Below are 22,495 nucleotides of genomic sequence, written 5' to 3' on the forward strand. Positions count from 1 at the left end.
AAGCTGACTTCCCAGTGGCCTAAATGATGTGGGGACTGAATTTTCTAAACCTGTATGAGAAGGAGAGATCTAGACATGACCCTTTCCATACAGCTTAGTCTTTTTAGGTCAGGCTCAAAGAAATTTGGCTGTTTTTCCAGGGGCTTGTGAAAAAGTGAAGGGAATACAAACACAAAAACAAAACCCTAAACTTGTGTCACACCTCACATAGGATAGTATGTAATGTGTGAATAAGAATTCCAAAACAACAAATTAATATTAAATTTTCTAGAACATTGAAACTTTAAGGAAAATGCAAAAGCCAGTGTAAATTTATGCTGTGGGACCATATGCTACCAGGATAATAATACAGACAAAGGAAAGTATCAACAAAAAGAATAGGTAGCATATTAAATTGTAAAAATTAAGTTTACTTCTAGAAATGAGTAAAATTTTATTTGAAAATAAACATCAATGGAAAAGTTAAACACATTAGAGACACAACTAAAGAGTGAATTATCAAATAAATATGAATTTACTCACCAGAATGCAACACAGTAAGGCAAAGAGAAAAAAAAAATGAAATGAACATTAAGAGATATTAAAGATAAAAATGGGTAAATCCAACACTTTTCTAATGAAAATTCCAGAAATAAAGAACAAAGACTTAAGGAAAGACACTACTTGAAGAGATAATATTGATCATTTTCCATAATTGAAAAATGGCATGACTCTTCAAGTTATCATAGAGTAGAAAAAAATGGCACCTCAGTAGCAAGGAGCAACCTGGCACCCAGATCGTGGTTTCTAATGGCATTCTCCAATAGAGGTAACCAGTGCTCCTTGGAGAAATGGCTGATGACTGACTCTAGAACTGGGTCAGGAAATATATGTTAATCCTGAACCACTCACAGTGCTAGAAAATCAGGTAGTGTCCAAAGAAATGCCTACATTGATGAGGTATGTCAAAGGGACACAGGAACTAACTTAAAGAACTTCCCATGGCCAAAACTGGAATAATGGGAGCAATAAAATAAAGTAGCATGAAGCCTGTGTATAAAACTACTTAAATTCAAATAGAAATTTATAGTCAAGGACATCTTTACTGTAAATTCTGTTTCAAAGCAGAATAAAGCCAGCTTTCAATTTGTGTCACATTCAGGATGGTCAGTTTGTTCCAATGCATATGAATTAACTCCATATATACCTCATGCTTTCATTGGATTAAATATTCATTTCTTATGGCTACATAATTTTTCAGGTCTTTTCTTTCTAGGATTCTTCAGTCTGTCTTGTTTAGTTTTAGGTCTTATGTCTCTGTCAATCTTTTATGTTTTATTTTTACTTTTTGGCCAAAGTAAATAATTTAGTTTTTTTCATATGCCATATTCTGCCAGCCAGATTATCTTCATTTCTCTATTATGAGCACCAATGTTCTTTCCATCACTGTATCAGTAACTATAGAATATTTGGGATTATCTTTTATTTCTTATACTTGCCAACTTTATCAAATTTATAGAGTTTATCATATTGACTGGATGAAGAAATTGAAACTGACTGAACAGGCATAAACATTATCACTCAAATAATCTAATTTTTTCTTTTTACCATGACGTTTTTGCTAACCACAATCTGATCAATGATATTCTTGTCTTAAAGATGTACTTTTCTTAGAATTGTAGGCTTTCTAATAATTTTTCTTTGTATAATTCACATACCATAGGGATTCTAGCAGTTGCTTGGTTTATTGAAATTCAAAGCACTGACTTAATTTCTCTTCATGTCTTTGTTATTCTATACTGTTAGGGAAATAGTCCATATTTAGAGATGTAGCCTATTATAGTCAAATTTTTAAAAAACTGAAAATCCTGCCCTAACAGGTTTGGCTCAGTGGATAGAGTGTCAGCCTGCGGACTCAAGGGTCCCAGGTTCGATTCCGGTCGAGGGCATATACCTTGGTTGTGGGCACACCCCCAGTGGGGAGTGTGCAGGAGGCAGCTGATCAATGTTTCTCTCTCATCGATGTTTCTAACTCTCTATTCCTCTCCCTTCCTCTCTGTAAAAAATAAATAAAATATATTTTAAAAAAACAATCCTAAAAATCCTATCATTTAGATTATGGGTTAAGACATTTCCTCTGTGGAGTATGAAATAATCTCCAATGCATGTATTTGCATACTAAATAATGTTTACATGTTGCTCTGGATAAGTGTAAATTTGCTCTAGTGTTTATTAAAATGATTTGGGAAAGATTCTAAATCTAAACCAATGAATGAACCTGACTATAAATTCTTCATCTTAGTGATGTCCTTAGTTGAAATATTTGCTGTTATCTTAGATGCTTTTTCTTCAATCTTCATATTTGGACTACATGCTACTGTTAAAGTATTTCTGCAAATTATTCAGGTTTTAGCTGTTGTGTGTGGAGATGATTCAAAGGATATGAAAATACACTTTTATCAAATCTATGGAGTTTTACCATTTTCCTTTATGGAAATACTGCTTAACCTTGAGTAACTTACCTTACCTTAGGCACACCAGCCTGAACTTATAGTCTATATATCAAAAAAATTGCTGAGCTTTATTTAATTTGTTGAATTTGATAAAAATAGTTTTATATCTTTAATGTGTATTACTTTGAAGCTGTGAAGAATTATCATTAGACTTCATATCAGTTCAAGTGTCATTCAATTATGTGACTTGCTTTGAAAATCCTGTCAATTCACTTTTCTTAGTTCCCTTTAGGTGAAACCATTATACCTTCAATTATTATAACCAGCATTTATGAAGCACAAAGTACGTAATAGGTGTCATGTTAAATCCAAGAGAATACAGCAGAATCTCCTCCTGCTAAGGGACTTGGAGTCTGAAGGGACAGACAGGCATGTAAACTGCTCTTATATGAGGTGCTGAGTATTTAATATAGGAATAAAAGGGGTCTTCAGTGGCATAACACAGGGGGTGTCCAACCAGGAATTTGGATGATAAAGAGAAAGACAAGACAAGGGTGGAGAGAAGAGTTATTTCCTTGAGTCTTGAGGTTGAGGAGACCAGCAGAAGCACAAGAGAGAATGGTCAGTGTAGGTAAAGGAAACAGCATATGAACACATGGGAAAATAAAGAACAAATGACATATTTGTGAAACCTTCTATTGCAGGTGCTTATGAGAAGAGTTGCAAAAAATGAGAATTAAAAACTAAGTTGGTACCAAAAAAAACAAAAGGTTTGTAATCCCTTGATTAGAAGTTTGGGTTTATATAATAGCTAATGGTCATCCTTTGACTAATTAAAGGATATTTTGAAATTGCCATCTACATAACATGCTGAACAATGGAGGTAGGACTGAGAGAGGGGAAGTTGTGTAGACATCTACCTTGGACAACTAGTAAAATCACTAACTTATTTAATAGTGTGAAATCTATAAAATGATTAAAATGAGTAATCAAATGTAATGAAATCATCTCAAAATAACACCTCTGTTTTTACACCAGTGGGAGAGACTTCTGAAATTTGCCCAGAAGCCACTGACTTTTTGTGCCACAACAAGAAGTGTATTGCATCCCACCTTGTCTGTGACTACAAACCAGACTGCTCTGATAGGTCTGATGAAGCTCACTGTGGTAAGTATATTTGTTCTAATGCTGCCAGCTCAGCACAGACTTTCACTTTATTAGTAGAGAAACTTATTGGCACTGCTGAGAAGAAATGTTCTTTTCATGCACTACGGTAGATTTAGAATAGCCAGAACATTTTTTCAACTTCTTTATGAAAATATCCAGATGGCAGCCCTTTCTCGTTCTTTTTACTCCTATGTTAAAAACTGCAGTAAATCTATAGCAAATCACGTTCCAAAACTTTCCAATCATGTCACTGTGTAGAACTGTGAGTGTAGCCAACACCACCAGCCATCTCCAGAAAGTTTTTATCTTAAAAAGGTGTATCTCAGTACCCATTAAACAGTAACTCTGCATTCTCCCCACATCCCAGTTCCCAGCAACCATCATTATAATTTTTGTCTTTATGCATTTGACAACTCTAGGTACCTCATATAAGTGGAATCATACATAATTTGTTTTTAGTGAATGGCTCATTTCACATGGTATAATGTCCTCAACATTCATCCATATTTTAGTTTTAAATCAAAGTATAAAAGGAAGTGAAAGTAATTGGCATTGTTTAAACTATACTGTGAATACTACACATTATATTCTTAATTTAAAAATAATTATACATTTCCTTTAATATATGTATTTTCAAATGAAATTTATAATACATTAAATAATACTTCCTAATGTTATTTCTAACTTCTTTTAAGTGCATCAGACCAGGTATCAAACCTGCAACCTGGGTATGTGCCCTGACTGGGAAGTGAACCTGCCATCTTTTGATATATGGTGCAACACTCCATCCAATTGAGCCACACTGGCCAGGGACAAAATACATTTTTTTATACTTACTGTAAGAAATTGATTTCAATGGAATTCTAAAACACTTGTAAAATCACCATTTTCCCCACCAGACATAACAAATAGAACATTTAATAACCACCAGTAAAACATTAAAAACTAAGCCAAATTTATAAAGGTTCTAAAGGAAAAGATAATTGAAGTTTGATGACATAGATACATATATTCAGTAGAGAAAGGACGACTGTCACAGGCACATAGAAAAGTTACTGCAGATAGTAAAATCATCTTCCTATCATTTAAGATGTATGTATATTAAAACATTTATATAAAAGTATATTCTTTCATTTATTCCTATTCTTTTTTTTTACTTTTTTTAAATATATATATTTTTTATTGATTTTTTACAGAGAAGAAGGGAGAGAGATAGAGAGTTAGAAACATCGATGAGAGAGAAACATCGATCAGCTGCCTCCTGCACATCTCCTACTGGGGATATGCCCACAACCCAGGTACATGCCCTTGACCGGAATCGAACCTGGGACCCTTCAGTCTGCAGGCCAATGCTCTATCCACTAAGCCAAACCAGTTTTGGCTATTCCTATTCTTAATATGGGCTAGGAACAACTTTCTGAACATTAGATATATAAAAATGAACAAGACATTGTTTTAGGCTTCAAAAACTTACTTTGTACTGTGTGTGTTGGGGGGGGATACTATGAAGAAAATTGTATTTAAATCTAATGTGTTTTTTCTCTCTTTTTAAAGAAGTTGTTAATAAATGAGAGGTTTTCTATTTAATTGTAAAGTGTAACAAGTTCTAGCAAGAATAAGATTATCACAGCTTATTCAGAGAGTACAAATGAAGAATAGCGTGTGTGTGTGTGTGTGTGTGTGTGCGTGTACACCTGTATGTGCAATATAGAAACAGGCTTACAAAATGCTGGGGAGAGTTATGGGTAATTTGGGTTTTCAAATGTGAATGCTGCCCATGTTCTTCTGGCTTCGCTCATCTTTCCTCTCAGGCTGCCTTATATGCTGTTTTTGCCCCTCACAGTTATTGATGTGAAAACACACACAGGCAGTTTTGATTTTCTGAAACTGAAGTAAATTACATACTTATATCTGTTAGTGTTACCCACAACTTTGATGGACAACTTCAAGAAATAGTTGAATTTATTAATATAAAAGTAATATATTTACAAATTAAATAGCCACTTTTCTTAGAGTCTCTTGATACACTTTGTTCATATCCACAAACAACACTACACAGCATACAAAAATATACAAGTGACTTAGTTCTGCAAATTGATTTCATTAATATTTCCTATTGATGGTCTTTTAGATATATTCTCCAATGTAAATCATCAGGGCTACATTCTTTTTTTTTTAATATATTTTATTGATTTTTTACAGAGAGGAAAGGAGAGAGATAGAGAGTCAGAAACATCGATGAAAGAGAACCATCGATCAGTCGCCTCCTGCACATCCCCCACCGGGGATGTGCCCGCAACCCAGGTACATGCCCTTGACCGGAATCGAACCTGGGACCTTTCAGTCCGCAGGCCGACGCTCTATCCACTGAGCCAAACCGGTTTCGGCCAGGGCTACATTCTTGAAGTCAGATAATCTATGTGCATAATGGAATAAATTGCACATTTTTAAAATGACCTTTGGAGAAATATAAGAAAGAGTTGACCTTTGGCTTATTAAACTGGAGTCCTCATTTTGACTTTGACCCTCACTTGTTAGGCAATTACTTAAATTCTCAGTGACTCACTTTTCTCATCTGTTTAGTAGATATAATAACATCCATCCTATTGAGTGCTTTGAGCATTAAATGAAATAATGTAAAGAATGTCTCTGCTCAGTATCCTAGAATTAATGATGTGAGCTTTTTCCATGTCATCTTAACATTCTCTGGAGATTTGTCAATCATGTCTTATATGCATGGCCTGTATACTTATCAGAAAATAAATGCAGTTATTCCTCATAAGATGTATCATAAAATAAAATTTTCTTTTGCATCTTTACCTTCTATTGCAAAATGTATGGTTATTAATCAGTGATATTGATTCTAAAAACAAACAAACAAAAAACACAACAGTTAAATCTGAAAATGTGCTCTCTTCTTTCATGGAAGAAAATTATTGCCTAAAACATGTGTCACGTGCACCTTGTGTTCTCAGCTGGGGATAGCTAGCTTGCTGGTGATCACTTTCTCTCCTGCCTCTTACACAGGCAAACATTCTCTTCCCCGTTCTACCCAAATTCTTAAATATCCTTCTCAATGCAGCAAAGATGCCATTTCACCATGAGGATAAACAATTTAATATTCCTGCATTATGTACTATGGTATGGCAAAATAAGGTAGATATGTAGATGTAAGGAATTAAAAATAATTATGGTGCTATCTCTTAAAAATATGTTAACTGATCAATATGTACACTGACCTCACAACCATATTATTCCACTGGGAAAATGCCAATTATTTAAAAGAATGTTAATAATGCTTTGAATCCTTCAAAGGGTCATGGTAAAGATCACACACAATTTAGAAAATAGTTTTTCTAAAGCAATAGCTGTTTTGAAAATACAGATGATACCTGTACCTCATCAAGAAACATTGCAAAGTCTTCATATCATTCAATAATTATATGTAAGGGAACACTTCAATATACATGACGTAGTTCACTAAAAATTACTGATCACGTGGAAATGTTTTAGTAATACAATAGTAAACAACAAGTAAGATGAAAATATAAAATAAAGAGGTAATGAATTTCCAAATCAGTGGTACCAACTATAATGCCATAAAACCCACACATGCCCCGAGAACTGGCATGGTCTTCAAAGGGAGAGATGGTATAGATGTTGGACATTCAAGGAAGAGTATGATTTGCTAGCCGAACTGGTTTGGCTCAGCGGATAGAGCGTCGGTCTGCGGACTCAAGGGTCCCAGGTTCGATTCCGGTCAAGGGCATGTACCTTGGTTGCGGGCACATCACCAGTGGGGGGTGTGCAGGAGGCGGCTGATTGATCTCTCTCATCGATGTTTCTAACTCTCTATCTCTCTCCCTTCTTCTCTGTAAAAAATCAATAAAATATATTTTTTTAAAAAAAGAGTATGATTTGCTAGATGGAATGGAGAAGAGGCGATGAAGATACTTGACACAGAAATTCCAACCTTAAGCAGTTTAGATGGACAGTAGTCCCTGCTAGTTGCTTTTCATTTCTTTTTCCTGCTTAAAAACAGAACTCCAACTTTACCTGGGGAAGCATTGTGACAAGCTGCAAATGCCATCATCTCTAATCTTCCTTGTAGCCACCAGACGCCAATGAATATACATGGAAATTTTGGGAAGGTGTCTCTTTCAGAGAGAAAAAACACTTTCCTCTCTTTGTGTCTTTCAATGCTTAAGTATTTGTGACCCATGGAAGTACAGCCGTTGTCTTGCAACCATGCATGAGCATGGGATGACAAGGTGACAGCATTGAAAGGTGGGAGATAATGTGTGCTTCACACTGCACACACGGCATGGCTGAACCACAATGCCAACCTTAAACTGACAACTTCCCAACGTCCTGTTAATTGAGAGAAATTAATTCCTGTCTGTTTGAGTTACGATTATTTGGTATTCAGTAAAGCCAGCTCCTCCCCATCAAATTCTGCAGCCCTGAGTACCTCATTTTTGCAATGATATCCTGAGAAAGGATGAATAGATTTTCTTCTTTTATTTTATTTTTTTAAAGAAAAACTTTTCCTAGATGCCTTTTCTCCAATAAGTCTCATTGTCTAGAATTGCATCTCACATTGATACCTAAAATAACTAAAAAGAGGAACATGGCTTCACAATTGCTGAGATAAACCATCAGTCACCCCTGGATCTGATGAGGGGCTGTTTCACCCATAAAACACATACCTGAGTGAAAGAAGGTTTATACCTGGAGAAAATTGCAGTTCTCTCCTGAACAAGAGAGGGAAGGGATGACTGAAAATGAGTACCCAAATGCTAGAGAAAACATTTTAAAAAGTGAGTAGTTTTAACCATAAAAGTTGAAAAAAGTCTGTTTTTATTCAAGAGATAATTTTCTGAAAATTCGGTTGGCAGGCAATTTTAAATATGAGACAGATTTCAGCCTAAAATACATTTTGAGTTGTAGAAAGGTTACTGTATTCCAGGCTAGAGATTGTGGAGAGTATCTTCAGACAATGTGAAAACTCGCATATTTTTAGCAAGAGAAACAACACATAAGAACATTCTTAAAGGTGATTAATGTGGTTTGCATTTATAACGTTGATAGATTGAAGGCTATGTTAAAAAAAAAAAAAAGATACTCCATTAAATCAGGTGGTTGAACCAATGGAACTGGAATGGGGACTATAGAACTGTAAGGAAGGAAATTAATTAAATACATTTACCAAGGGAGAGTCTACAGGTATTGGTGATAGATTGGATATGAAAATGAAGAATGCAGAATCAAAGATAACTCCAAAGTTTGAATCTTTAGAAAGACAGAAGATTCATTCTATGAAATTAGTCAATAATCTTAAAAAGAAGAACCCAATTTGAGAAGTGAATGATGAGTTTGTTTTAGGCTTGTTTGGTTTCGAGGTAATGGTTGTGTAGTCCAAGTGAAATGTTTAAAAAGCATTTGAAGATAAACTCCTGCATGTCATCATGGCTGTGGATTTATTTGTAAGGCATCTGCATAAAAGTGTGAAGGGCCCCGGGTCAGGACGAATGAAGATATACAGAGTGAGAAATTTAAGTAAATAAATCCATATTTTTTAAATCAAGAGGGACACCATGACTATGTCTGCAAGTTACAGGAAAGTAATTAGTAGAGAATGTGAGGTTGGAGAATGTGGAAAAATTGTGTAACGTTGAAATAAATGAGGCTGTGGAATGCTAAAAATAGTGTTGCTAAGGAGGAGAGATCATAAACTGAGATTAGAGCTAGAAAGGAAAAGTTTCAAAACTTGAGGTAAAGAGAATGAAATATAAGAGAATTGATCCTGATTGCATACATATTCTTAGGGTCAAAGATAAAGGTCATATATTAAATAAAGTGGAGCTAGAAGGACAGAGTGGTCACAGAGAATGGAAAAGGATGTAGGACAATTATTGTCAATTATTATGTGTTGGGGAGTCAGTTACACAGAAATACAACAATACAGAGCCTGGATGTGACATTATTCTTAAGAACCCACAATGGCTGTCTTGTACGTACATTGATAGATTCTGCATTTTTGCAGTTGTGCTGGTTAAACACCTGGAGAACTGAATCTCTGACTTTTATCCACATTGTTTGCATAATATAAACCTATCTATGACATGGGTTTGGTACAAAAAAGCATGAAGATATACAGGACCAATAAAGGAACACATAAAAATCAATTATAAATTATGTAGAATGAATGAAAAAATGTACATAATTTAAAGTGATTTTACTTTGGGAGATAAAATACAATCATGCCTGAGAAGTGAAATGCTGATACTTTATGAAAATTCAGAGATACAAAAAATTTTCTATAAAAATATGAAAGTTATTTTTGCTATATATTTGGTGTCCATTTTAACAGCAAGTTTTTCTTCTGATGAAGTTTCTATATGCTAGTATTAGTTTGATGTTAAAAATTTATAAACAAGAAACTACTTGATAAAATGTTAAAAATAATGTAAACTTCATCTTTCTATAAAAAAAAAAACAGAAAAAAAAAGACAGGAAAGGTAATGACAATCTCAGTTGATTCCTACTGATTCAATCACCCAATATTCATTCTGCCTGTACAACACAGTTTTTACAGTGAATGCTCAAATACAATAACTGCTATGCAAAGAAAGAAAATGAAAAATGAAAGCAGATATCAGGGTGTTATGATGGCACTTTTCAGATGACTAGTTATTATCTCAACTAGTGATTATCACAACACAGTTATTATCTAGTAACTTATATTGTGAATAACTTAATTTTTAATGAGTTATCAATCAACACTTTTAGCAGAGAACATCTTTCACTATTTACTGACTAGTTCTGAAATGTTGTACACAGGTAATTGTATCATATGACAAAAGGGTGTGTGTCCACACAGTTTCACCCAAAGGCACCTTTCCTTTTTAAATGAGTTTGCCTCTCTAGCAGTCTACGCTGTTCAAACACCACAGTACACAGAGCAATGGCATTAATATCCAGACAACTGAAGCTGTTGATTTATTTGATTTGATAGGTATTATAATGTTGTGTTCATTGTTTATGTGTAGACAGTTTTATCTATCTATAAGTATTATTTGTCAATCCATGCAGCTTCTAAATGGATAAATGACAATATTCATGCACTGCTTCTAGACCCTGGGCTAAAAAAGCTGGTTACAACTGATATTATCAATGGGTGCAAATGTCCTGGTTCTATACGTTTATCTATAAAAAATTAGAATATACGGATGCTAATTAAAATCATCACTAATGTAGTAAAGTATCAAGTGCAATATGGATTTTCAGAACATTTCATTACAATTTTTGTTTCCTTAGGCCAGTACACAACCACAACAGGAAGCTGTAATTTTGAAACAACTTCCGGAAATTGGACCGCAGCCTGCAGTCTTACTCAAGACTCTGAAGATGACTTGGACTGGGCCATTGGCAACAGAATTCCTGACGAAGCACTGAGTGCAGACTCTGATCATACACCAGGTAACCCTCCTAGAGATACACAGGCCAAGTAATCAACTGCTGGAAACCTGCTTTATCTATTTGATTGAATGCTGACGTATGTCTGGTATGTCTGCAGGTGGTGGGGAGGGGGTTAGAAAGCAATAGGGATTATGAAAAGAAAGTTAGTACTTTCTGTTTACCCGTGAATTACTGAATAGACTCAGAACTGACATTGCTTCAACAAGGAAATCCATGAATTATATTTTAAGAGTCACAGAATGTTTTCCCTCTACCCTAAACGTGTCCTGTAAATCAACAATCAGAGTAATGACAAGTAGGGGGCAATCAGATTGATGCCTGCAATCGGCAAAGGTTTACAATTAGCATTGATAAGAGTTCTCACAATACACAATGGCCAGTAGCTGGCCACCAATGAAGTTCCAGGACAGAGATGTAAAGGTAAGTGGGTGATGGAGGAATGAGCATCTACAAAGTCTTGACAGATTTTACTTTGTGTCCTGTGATTTCAGGTAAATGTAACCTTTAATGGTTTTACAGTTAGTAGAGTCAGAGTATAAGCAGGCTAGTAACCTTATTTACTTTGAGTCTGAAGTCTTGCTTACTCAGCACTTTTCTTCTTTTAGGAATTAACTTTCCCTAGGGATAAAAAAAATAACTTTTTTATAAATAAGTTTTCTTAGAAATAAAAAATAACATGAGAAATTTGTGATCGTTAATTTTATGTAGCAACTTAGAGGATGTTATTGGACAAGGTTAACATTTTTTTTACATTCAATATTATTTTGATTTAGTTTCATGTGTACGACACAATATGTTCCCCCTGATATTTCCAGCACCAAATTGGCAACGTATATAATCATTACTGCATTATTGGCATTTTCTATGCTGTACTTTGTGTCCCTATAGCTATTTTGTAACTATCAATATGTACTTCTCAATCCCCTCATCTTTTTCACCCAGTCCCTCAACTCCTCTCCCATCTGGCAACCATCAGTCTGTTCTCTGTATTTATGATTCAGTTTCTGTTTTGTTTATTTGTTTAGATTTTCCTCCAGATTCTACATATGGTATTTGTTTTTCCCTGACTGACTTAGCATAATATTTCACTTAGCATAATACCCTCTAGGATCATCCATGCTGTTGCAAATGGTAACATTTTGGTATTTCTTATGGTGGAGTAATATTCCATTGTATGTATGTAACTCAGCTTTTTATCCACTCATCTATTGATGGGCACTTGGATTGCTTCCTTAGCTTGGCTCTTTTAAATAACACTGCAATGAACATAGGATAAGGGTTCATCTATTCTTTTGAATTAGTGTTTTGGGTTTCTTTTGATATATATATATATATATATATATATATATATATATATATATCCAAAAGTGGAATCACTGGGTGATCAGCAGTTCCATTTTTAATTTTTTTAGTAACCTCTATACAGTTTTCCATAGTGGCTGTACCAATCTACTTTCCCCCAACAGTGTATAATTGTTCCCTTTTCTCCACATCTTCACCATCACTTGTTTTTTGTTGATTTATTGATGATAGCCATTTTGACAGGTGTGAGGAAATATCTCCTTGTGGTTTTATTTGCATTTCTCTGGTGATTAGTGATGTTGAGCATCTTTTCATATGTCTATTGACTATATGTCCTGAGATTAACATTTAAATCAGTAAACTTCAAGCAGATTACCTTCCATAATATGGGTGGTCCTCATCCAATCAATTGATGGCCTAATAGAACAAAACATGGGCTGTCCAAGCAAAAGTTAATTTCACCAACAGACTGCCTTTGAACTTCATCTGCACCATTGGCTCTCCTGGGGCTCCAGTCTGCTGGCCCACACTGGACACTTAAGGCTTACCAGCGTCATAATCATATGATCCATTTACTTATAATAAATACTAGAGGCCCGGTGCACAAAATTCATGCACAGGTGTGGTCCCTAGGCCTGGCCTGTGAGCAGGGCCATCTTCCCCTGGAGCCTACCAGCCAGGGGCTGGGGAGGGGGGGGGGGGCGAGGGGAGGGGGGAGGGACCAAGAGGTGGTCAGTGCACCTCACAGCGACTGGTCGAGTAGTCATTCTGGTTGCTCTGCTGTTTGGTCATTTGCATATTACTTTTTCATATATATAGATATTTCTATATTTCTATATATTCTATTAGTTCTACTTTTCTGGAGAAACCTAACAAATAAAATATTACTCAAAAGGATGGAAGCATAAGCACAATGAAAAAGAGCAAGATTATATGAATTAAAATAACTTTTCATAGAAAAAATATATGAGGTTGGCCCAGACATTTTATGACTAGTGAGACAAGAACAATAGTTTTATTGTTTTTATATTTCAGGCAGATTGACAATGACATGATATTCAGTTACAACATGTGTACTCATTCTTATTTTAAAGTTCCCTAATTCATCTTCAAATTAAATATGTTTATTTCTCTTGACCTGCCAGGTTATATTTCCTCTTCCTTTTACCAAGTTGCTTTTTTCTTTAAAAATATGAAGTTAATATACACCAGATTATATGTTAAAAGAATAGAAAAGAGAATCAAGACACTGAGGTCAATAATTAGGAGGATTTAATATATAACAAAAGTTAATCCAATTAAAAAGATATATTATTTAATATGGTGCTGGTATATCTGGTTATTCACCTGGAAATAAATGAAATTAAACCCATTTTTCTTCTGCATATTTCATATACATAAATATAGTCCAGATTGATTAAGAACTTAAATGTAACAAATAATAAAAATAAAATTCTTGCAAGAAAACAGAGGGTAAGCAATGTGCAATTTAAAGACAGGATCTAACTTCCAAAATTTCAGAAGCTACAAAAGAAAAGATGTACATATTTCATTATATGAAATTTTAACTGTGGTCTAAAAGTTTCATAAATAAAATCAATAGGCACATAATAGGTTAGAAAAATTTTCCTTACAGATTACAAGTAAGATTATATCTATGTCATCTATATCTATATCTATATCTATATCTATATCTATATCTATCATCTATATCTATATCTAATCTATATCTAACTTTTACAAACTTATTATAAATGAAAATTTTAACTTCTAGAAAACATTTGCATAACCACTTCACAGATGATAACATTAATATAGTCAACAAATATATTCAATGATGCTCAAGTTCACAAGTCATCAGAAAAATGCAAATTAAATAATAAAGAGTTGGAAAAATATTTTCAAAAACAACCTATAGAAGGCTGAGAGAAAGAGTAAAGAAGCAGGGGAAGAATGCTCAAACATGGTTATGGGAAATGTTCATGGTTTGGAAAATGTTCTGACCATCTACATTATAAAAGGTCAGGGGACGTCACAACCTAAACAACCTGATGGACAACTGGTCACCAGGAAGTGCATGGAGCATCTCTCGGTCCCTCCCCCATGGTCCACAGGCTCCTATCACAGCAAAGCTGGTGGGGTGGCTGCAGGGGTGGTGGGCGGGTGGGGTGGCAGGGAATGGGCAGGGCGAGGCAGGTGCAGCAAGGTCATTAGCCTCTGGCCTAGGGCCAGGCTGGAGGCCTAATGACCTCCCAGCTGCCCTGACGGCTGTGGATCAGTACCAGAGATAGTCCCGGAGATGCTGACTGTCATAGAAAATGACCAATCAGAACCAAATCTGGGTGAACTGCAAGGAGTCAATGGCTGCCAAGGAGGTGGAGCTTTGGATGCTGACTGGCATAGAAACTGACCAATCAGAACCAAAGCTGGGTAAACTGAAAAGGCAGAACCTAAGGTGGGGGCTGAGGAGGGGTTTTAAGGGCAACAGCTGTTTGGTGTTAGAAAGTGGTTCAATGTTTTAATGGCTGGTGTGGCAGTACAGTGCATATGGCTAGCTATCAGTCCAGATACAGGGATTATGTATTTTTGTCTGTCAAGAGTATCTCCTCCTGCTGAAAAAGGTTTACCCCCCCTTAAGCAATCCTCTCCTATAATATCTCTATACTAATAAAAGAGTAATATGCTAATTATACCAGGTCGACCAGCCATCTTCCAGATGTCTGACTTCCTTCCGGACAAAGCCATGGTGGTGGGGACAGAGGCAGAGGCAGTTAGGGGCGATCAGGCCGGCAGGGGAGGACAGTTGGGGCTGAGATCAGGCCAGCAAGGGGTTAGGGGTAATCAGGCTGGCAGGGGAGGACAGTTGGGGCCAACCAGGCTGGCAGGGGAGGGCCATTGGGGGCAACCAGGCCAGCAGGGGAGGATAGTTGGGGGCAATCAGGCCAGCAGGGGAGGGCAGTTAGGGGTGATCAAGCAGGCAGGCAGAGGTGGTTAAGGGCAATCACCTGCTGATTGGAGAGGGTGCAGGCTGTGCTAAGGAACCCATCCCCTTCTGCACAAATTTTGTGCACCGGGCCTCTAGTCTAAAATAATAAAAGCATAACATGCTAATTAGATCAAACAGTGGAACGACCTTCCAGACATCATTCTGGACGTCCTTCCAGATGAAGTCACGGCAGCAGGGTCCAAGGCAGAGGTGGTTAGGGGTGACCAGGCAGCCAGGCAAGCAGTTAGGGGTGATCAGGCAGGCAGGTGAGTAGTTAGGGGCGATCAGGCAGGCAGACAGGCGAGCGGTTAGGAGCCAGCGGTCCTGGAATATGAGAGGGATGTCTGACTGCAGGTTTCTGGTCTAATTTGGCAGTCGGACACCCCCCAAGGGGTCCTGGATTGCGAGAGGGTGCAGGCGGGCTAAGGGACCATCACCATCCCGTGCATGAATTTCATGCACCAGGCCTCTAGTATAGAAATAAAAAGACTGATACAGAAACATATGTGTATAGGGAATCTTACTTCAGCATTATTTGTGGTTGAAAAAAAAGAAATAAAATGAATTTCCATTGTTCTTACACTCAGTTATTTGTTCCTTGTTGCTTTATTGGTCTATTGAATGCCTGGCACTGTTTAGTCCTGGGAATACATTAGTGAATAAAACAGATAAAAATTGCTACCGAAGTGGAGTTCACTTTCTACAAGGAGAGTCAAGATAATAAACAAACAGTTCCGATTGTATGGACTGTTAGAAGCTGAGGAGAAAGAAAGAATGAAGTAGGAGCAAGAAGGCCCAAGAATGGGTGTGTGCATTGCAGTTGGCAGGTAACAGGGGAGGAAGGGATGGCTGTTAAAATATACTGTTTAAAGTAGGCTGCATTGAGAAAACCCCATTAAGAAAACAACAACAACAACACTTGAAAGAGGTGAGGAGTGAGCCATGTGGATGCCTAAGGAAAGTGACAGAGTGACAGTAGAGTGACAGCCAGCGCCCAATGCCCTGAGATCAGACACCGGGCTGGAGTCTCAGCCTGGGCCCCCTGATGGTTGGGTAATGGAATTAGCTGGCGTGGGCTGTCCTGTGCAGTGTAGGATATTGGGCAGTATCCCTGGCCTCTGACCACCAGTTGCAGTGGGACTTCTCTCCTAGTCTTGACAAGTCAAAATGTCTTAGAAATTCTCTGGGGCCAAAATCACCACCCTCCCCTCCCCCGCTTCTGTTGAGAACCTGGAGGAAACAACCTGGAGGCCAGTGTGACTTGTTAAACACGCAGCGTGCGATGCCACGCAATCACTACAACAGTTTCATGTTACACAGTTAATGTGTAGGGATTTCCAGAAGATATTGTTAAAGGGGTAAAGCCATATGCAAAATTATTATATAGTATGACCCAATTTTTCTAAAGCAAAGAATGACTACATCTTTTATTTGTTCATATGAATAAATATGTAGGTAAATATTTATATGAATAACTATATTAATATAGATAAAATTATGATAAAACATTCACATTCATTTATTAACATGGATTACTACTTGGATGGTGATAGGGTTCAAATAAAGGAGAGGATGATAAACCTAAAATAAAATAAGTAAAACAGGAATTGCACCTCATAAGAAAATCTGATATACATGATAGTAGAACATTTATGTGTTTGTGGAATTGTGGTGAATATTTTTAATCTTTGCCACTTAAAAAGCTTTTCACTTTTTTAACATTTAGTTTTGTTCAATATTTCTTTTCATCAATTTTACATTACTAAGGATCCATCTTTTCCTAAAAAATTTAAAATATAGTTAAGCAAAAAAAATAAAAACTTGTCTCATAATATCAGTAGAGTGATATAACCATCTATATAAGCTTTGTATTTTTTAATTTAAAAATGTAATCTGAGTAGGTTTTTATGTTATGGAATATTTTTAGCAATATGGTTTTAATTATAGCATAGTATTTTACATTTGGGGTATATCATAATTTATAAAATTATCTAATGTTAAAGTTAAATTATTTTTTGACACATTCACTATAATAAATATCAACAATGAATATATACTTAGATGTATATTTACTGTTGTGACATTTATTACAGTTGTGATATAAATATCACAACAATGAATATACATTTTTTAACTTTTATGATTATTCCTAAGGATATGTTTTTTACTTAAGAAGTTATGAGAAATAAGCCAATTTTGAATTTTGCTACTAAGATCCAGACAGAAATATCTTGATGCAAATGCCTGTGAATTACTTAAATTTTTTAAAAATTGTTTCAATTATAATTGACATCTGGTATTATATTAGTCTCAGGTATACAACATAATGGTTAGAAATTTATGTAATTTACAAAGTGATACTACTCCCAGTAAGTCCAGTACCCACCTCACACCTTACATAGTTATTACAGTGTTATTGACCATATTCTCTATGTGGTGCTTTACATCCCCATGAATGTTTTGTACCTGCCAATTTGTAACTTCTCAATCCCTTCACCTTTTTTACCTCTCTCACCCTCTGCCCTCCCATCTGGCAACAATCAGTTTGTTCTCTGTATCTATGAGTTTGTTTTTGTTTTGTTTGTTTATGTGGTAGTTCTTTAGATAACATTTGCAGCATTATAATATTACTAATGGTACAAAAAGTATTATAGGTTCAGTTTAGGAAAAATAAAAGTATAATCAATGGATATGAGAAGGTTTCATGCATGTTCAAAAAGACAAACAAAAGTCATCAGTTGATAGCTTTTAATGGAACAATTAAGGACTATTAATGGCACTACTTATTTTTTTAAGCTTTCATAGCTTGTGTGTGTTCATTAAAGACCACATAAAAAGGTTTGTGTCTGGTTATTTATCCAATATTGTACCCAAGTAATGTGGTCCAGAGATAAAGAAAAGTAATCATTCTGACAGAATTCTTTATTATCCTTCCTGTTAATTACTACTTGATACAGTATATTTTTACAAAGTGTTCTCCTTAAAGCAGCTTGATTATGTCATCCTTGATACACTAACATGGTTCATTGAACTTGTTTAGGCATCTCTAAGGTAATAGGCTGCTAAATAAATTGTATGAACATTAATTAATTTTGACCCTCTGGGAAAAACAAAATTCTTTCAGAGAAGGCCAACAGATTCAAAGAGCCTCTGGTCTATTTATAAGCATCACAACATTACTGTTAATTAAAACTGTATTTGTAGATCTTTTCACTTATTGTTACCAGGATGAAGAATTAGATACATAAGGAGGACATTTCAATGCCCATCACATAACTATTTATGAGTCTTGTTGGAGCCATTGTTGAAACAGTAGAAAGAAACTACAAACATTAATCCACTCTCTAGTCTGCACATGAATAGTGTTTAGACATAGTGTACACGGGATTTAATGGCAAGAGTGACATTTGTGTGACATGAATTAACAACAGTATAATGTAGATGGCTGCTGTCTCTGTTTTCCCTTCCTTCATAACTTTCTTTATTTTAAATGGCATAATCGACCATCTCCACAATTAGACTATAGACTCCAGGACTCACATCTTTTGTATTTTTATATTCACTCCAGCATTTAAGATTGAATAGTACTTGATAAATACTTATGTAGGTCATATTATTTGGCTGTATCTCATTCTGTATTTTTGACAGCCATGTATTTTGAATTAATTAATACAACAAGCATTTCTTAAAAGCCTATTAAATACCTCACACAATGTGTTAGGAACTGAGGATATGAATTAACTAGTGTTTGAAAAGTAACTGGACTGAAATATGCTGCTCAATATAACCCACATGCTCACTATAGTGCACTTCTATGTTCACAACTCAAGGTGAAACAATAACCCCAATCTTAGTGAGGTTAATGCTTTATTGTGTTAATAGCAGTTTAAAGTACAAAGTGTTCAACAAATGTAAATTACTTGATACTTTGTAGACAGAGCCCTGCAGGCAAGGCAGATGATAACCACACTTCCTTTTAGGCAGACAGAACAGACATTATTTCTATGTTATACCTGAGAAAAAAGCTGAATGACTTCTCTAAGCCTGAAATACCCCCCCCCCCCCCCATGAATGGAGCCTATTCCAAGCCCTTCTCTAGTACATCATCATAGGATGTGTGGTCCTTATTTACAGCTCCATCTAAATCTTCATATTTCTGGCCTTTTAACCTTTATTTCATGTCATGCTTATATGGCCATCTCACCCTGATGTCTGATATTTAGTACAGGAAGATTCCCATATTCATTAGCTTAGGAGAGTAGGAGTTAGGTCAGTGACACAGTTAGATATTGAAAAGTCAAATGATACTGAGTCTTATCAAAGCACTAGAGGCCCAGTGCACAAATTCGTGCACCAGTGGGGTCCCTTGACCTGGCCTGTGGGATTAGGCTGAAACTGGCTCTCCAACATCCCCTAAGGTGTCCCAGATTGCGAGAGGGCACAGGCCTGGCCAAAGGACCCCACCACTGCATGATTGGGACCGGGGAGGGACGCGGGAGGTTGGCCAACAGGGGAGAGACCACAGGAGGGCTCCAGGGCGTGTCAGGCCCATCCCGCTCGGCCAGACCCCAGCAGCAAGCTAACCTACCAGTCAGAGCGTCTGCCCCCTGGTGGTCAGTGCACATCATAGTGAGCAGTTGAGCAGCCTTAGCATATCATTAGCATATTACACTTTGATTGGTTGAATGGATGACTGGACACTTAGCATATTAGGCTTTTATTAGATAGGATATGATGCCCTGGACAGGTGACTCAGTTGGTTGGAGCATTATCCTGTATACCAAAAGGTTGCAGGTTCTATTTCTGGTCAGGGTACATACCTAGGTTGTGGGTGGTTCAATCCCTAGTCCAGGCACCTACAGGAGGCAACCCATCAATGTTTCTCTCTCACATCCATGTTTCCCTCTCTCTGTCTTTCTCCCTCTCCCTCTTAAGTCAGTGAAAATATGTCCTTGAGTGAGGATTTAAAAAGTATATATGATTTGTAAATTTTTCTTTTGTTTTATCTAATCTTTATGTAATGTATTGGAATTTATTATGATATCAGTTCAGAGCAGATTTCTGTTAAGATATGTTTTTGTATACTTCAAGGGGAGTTAATTACTAATGTTCTACTACTAATTATGATGAGATTAAAGTCTGAGAAGAATGTTAAAGGAAAACAACTATGATTTGTGTGATGCTTCAGCCACCACTTAAAAAAATACAGGGTGGGGCAAAAGTAGATTTTCAGTTGTTTGTATGGAAAATCCTATCTAATAAAAGACAAAAAGGGTAATTAACCATACCTTCGATATGCTTCCCATTGGCTCATCAGGGCGATGTGCAAATTAACTGCCAAGAAAGATGGCGGTTAATCGCCAACAAAGATGGAAGTTAATTTGCATACGTGCAATGATGGGAGGCGAAAGGGGGAAGAAGGAAGAATGGTGATCGGCAACCCAGAAAGCAGGCAAGAGTTGGGGGGCAGGCAAAGGCCACCTTTGCCCACCCCCAAGCCGGTGATCGCCATCAGAAAGCCGGGCAGCAGGCTGCCTGTGGCCAGTGATCACCATGGCGATCAGAGGAAGAGAGAGCCAGGGCACAGGCCAGGTGGCAACCCCTGACCCCGGGGGCCGGGGTGGCCTGCGGCCCTGTGATCATCATGGCAATTGGAGGGAGAGAGAGCCGGGGCACCGGCCAGGCAGCACTCGGGTACCCCAGCACCTGACATGCAAAGGTCAAGGATGAAATGACTTTTCCCAACCACATCTGCAAATCTCCTGGGGAAGGCATCACTGAAGAGTTCACAACAACTCTCTTACTTGGCAAGGAAGAAAAAAGTTGGCAATGGAAACAATCCCTTACATCAAAGTTAAGGTCCCTCTGGATAAAAAAGAATATTTCCAACATAAAGGGGGGAGCAGGAAAAAATAATAGGTTCTCATGACTTCCACTGAAGATTGAGCATATGACAGAGTCAAAACGAACATACAAATTAAAACAGTGGGCATACAAATGACCTGAATCAACTGTCACTGTTTGTCCCAATAGCAGCAATGCTTATGTGATAATATAGTTTAACAGACATACGAAACAAGTCACATGATAAGATAGGTTCGGCTTCTAAAGTAAATTGAATATGTTCTTTTAAAATTCTAATGTACTTCCCTCTGACTATAATTCTTAATTTTCCAATCAGAAAATTACCCCAGGTGATCCAGTAACATGTAGAACTCCAGTAACCTAACTTTTTTAAAAAAAAACAAACATCCCAACCATTTTTAAAATATTTAAATTCTTATTTTAGGGTTAAAATTATAGAAGATATTTAGATCCAAATATATTTCTGAATAGAAAATATTTCAGTTTTTGATTTAAAAAAAATGAACATAAAAAAATATATAAATGATACATTTTCCCAAGGAACTCTGAATTAGTACCTTTCCCTCTAACTTTCTTCAAATTAAGAGAATCTATGGAGTTCCCTATACTTCACAAGTTTTAATGAAAGAAAATAAGACTTTCTAAGAGCATCAAATGCATGTTTTCTTATTTACAAACATATACACTCTTCTCTCTCTCTTTATCTCTCTCTCTCTCTTTAAAATATATTCTTACTGATTCAGAGAGAAAGGGAGAGGGAGAGAGATAGAAACATCAATGATGAGAGAGAATCATTGATCGGCTGCCTCCTACACGCCCCGTACTGGGGATCAGGCCAAAACCTGGGCATGTGGCCTGACCTGGAATCAAACTGTGACTTCCTGGTTCATAGGTCGATGCTAAACCACTGAGTCACACCGGCCGGGCTCAATTCTTATTTATAAATTCATTCCAAGGACATAGACAGCTTGAAAAGCTTTGGAAGCAGTTTCAAAAAAAAACTAGCTTTTAAGTAACAAGAAAACAGTTATAGAAGAAACTTTAAATTAAAAGAAAAAAATTGTTTTAATTTATTCAAGAGTGGGAACATCCTCCATGAAAATGTGTGCCTTGATTGTGGATGGCTGGGTGGCCTTATCACACCTTAGGAATTCAAATGCTTTTTACAGTGAAAAGAAAGAGAGTTTCATCTCATTTCTCTCTCAGGGTAGATGTCTGTCAACAGAAGGTGGACATCAATAAAAGGAGGGGCTTGCACAAT

At 36.5% G+C, this 22,495-nt stretch overlaps 1 protein-coding gene across 1 annotated transcript in view; it reads left to right on the forward strand.

Moving 5' to 3' along the window:
• MALRD1 (MAM and LDL receptor class A domain containing 1) overlaps positions 1-22,495 on the forward strand; it is a gene marked incomplete at both ends in the record, with an annotated part of 616,248 nt that overhangs the window by 409,727 nt on the left and 184,026 nt on the right. Inside the window, 2 exons of the mRNA XM_081103892.1 lie at positions 3,471-3,599; positions 10,920-11,081. Coding sequence (XP_080960018.1) covers positions 3,471-3,599; positions 10,920-11,081 — 291 coding nt within the window. The remainder of the gene's footprint in view (positions 1-3,470; positions 3,600-10,919; positions 11,082-22,495) is intronic.

Source organism: Myotis nattereri (genome assembly GCF_964212035.1).
Source record: "Myotis nattereri genome assembly, chromosome: 1".
NCBI lineage: Eukaryota > Metazoa > Chordata > Mammalia > Chiroptera > Vespertilionidae > Myotis > Myotis nattereri.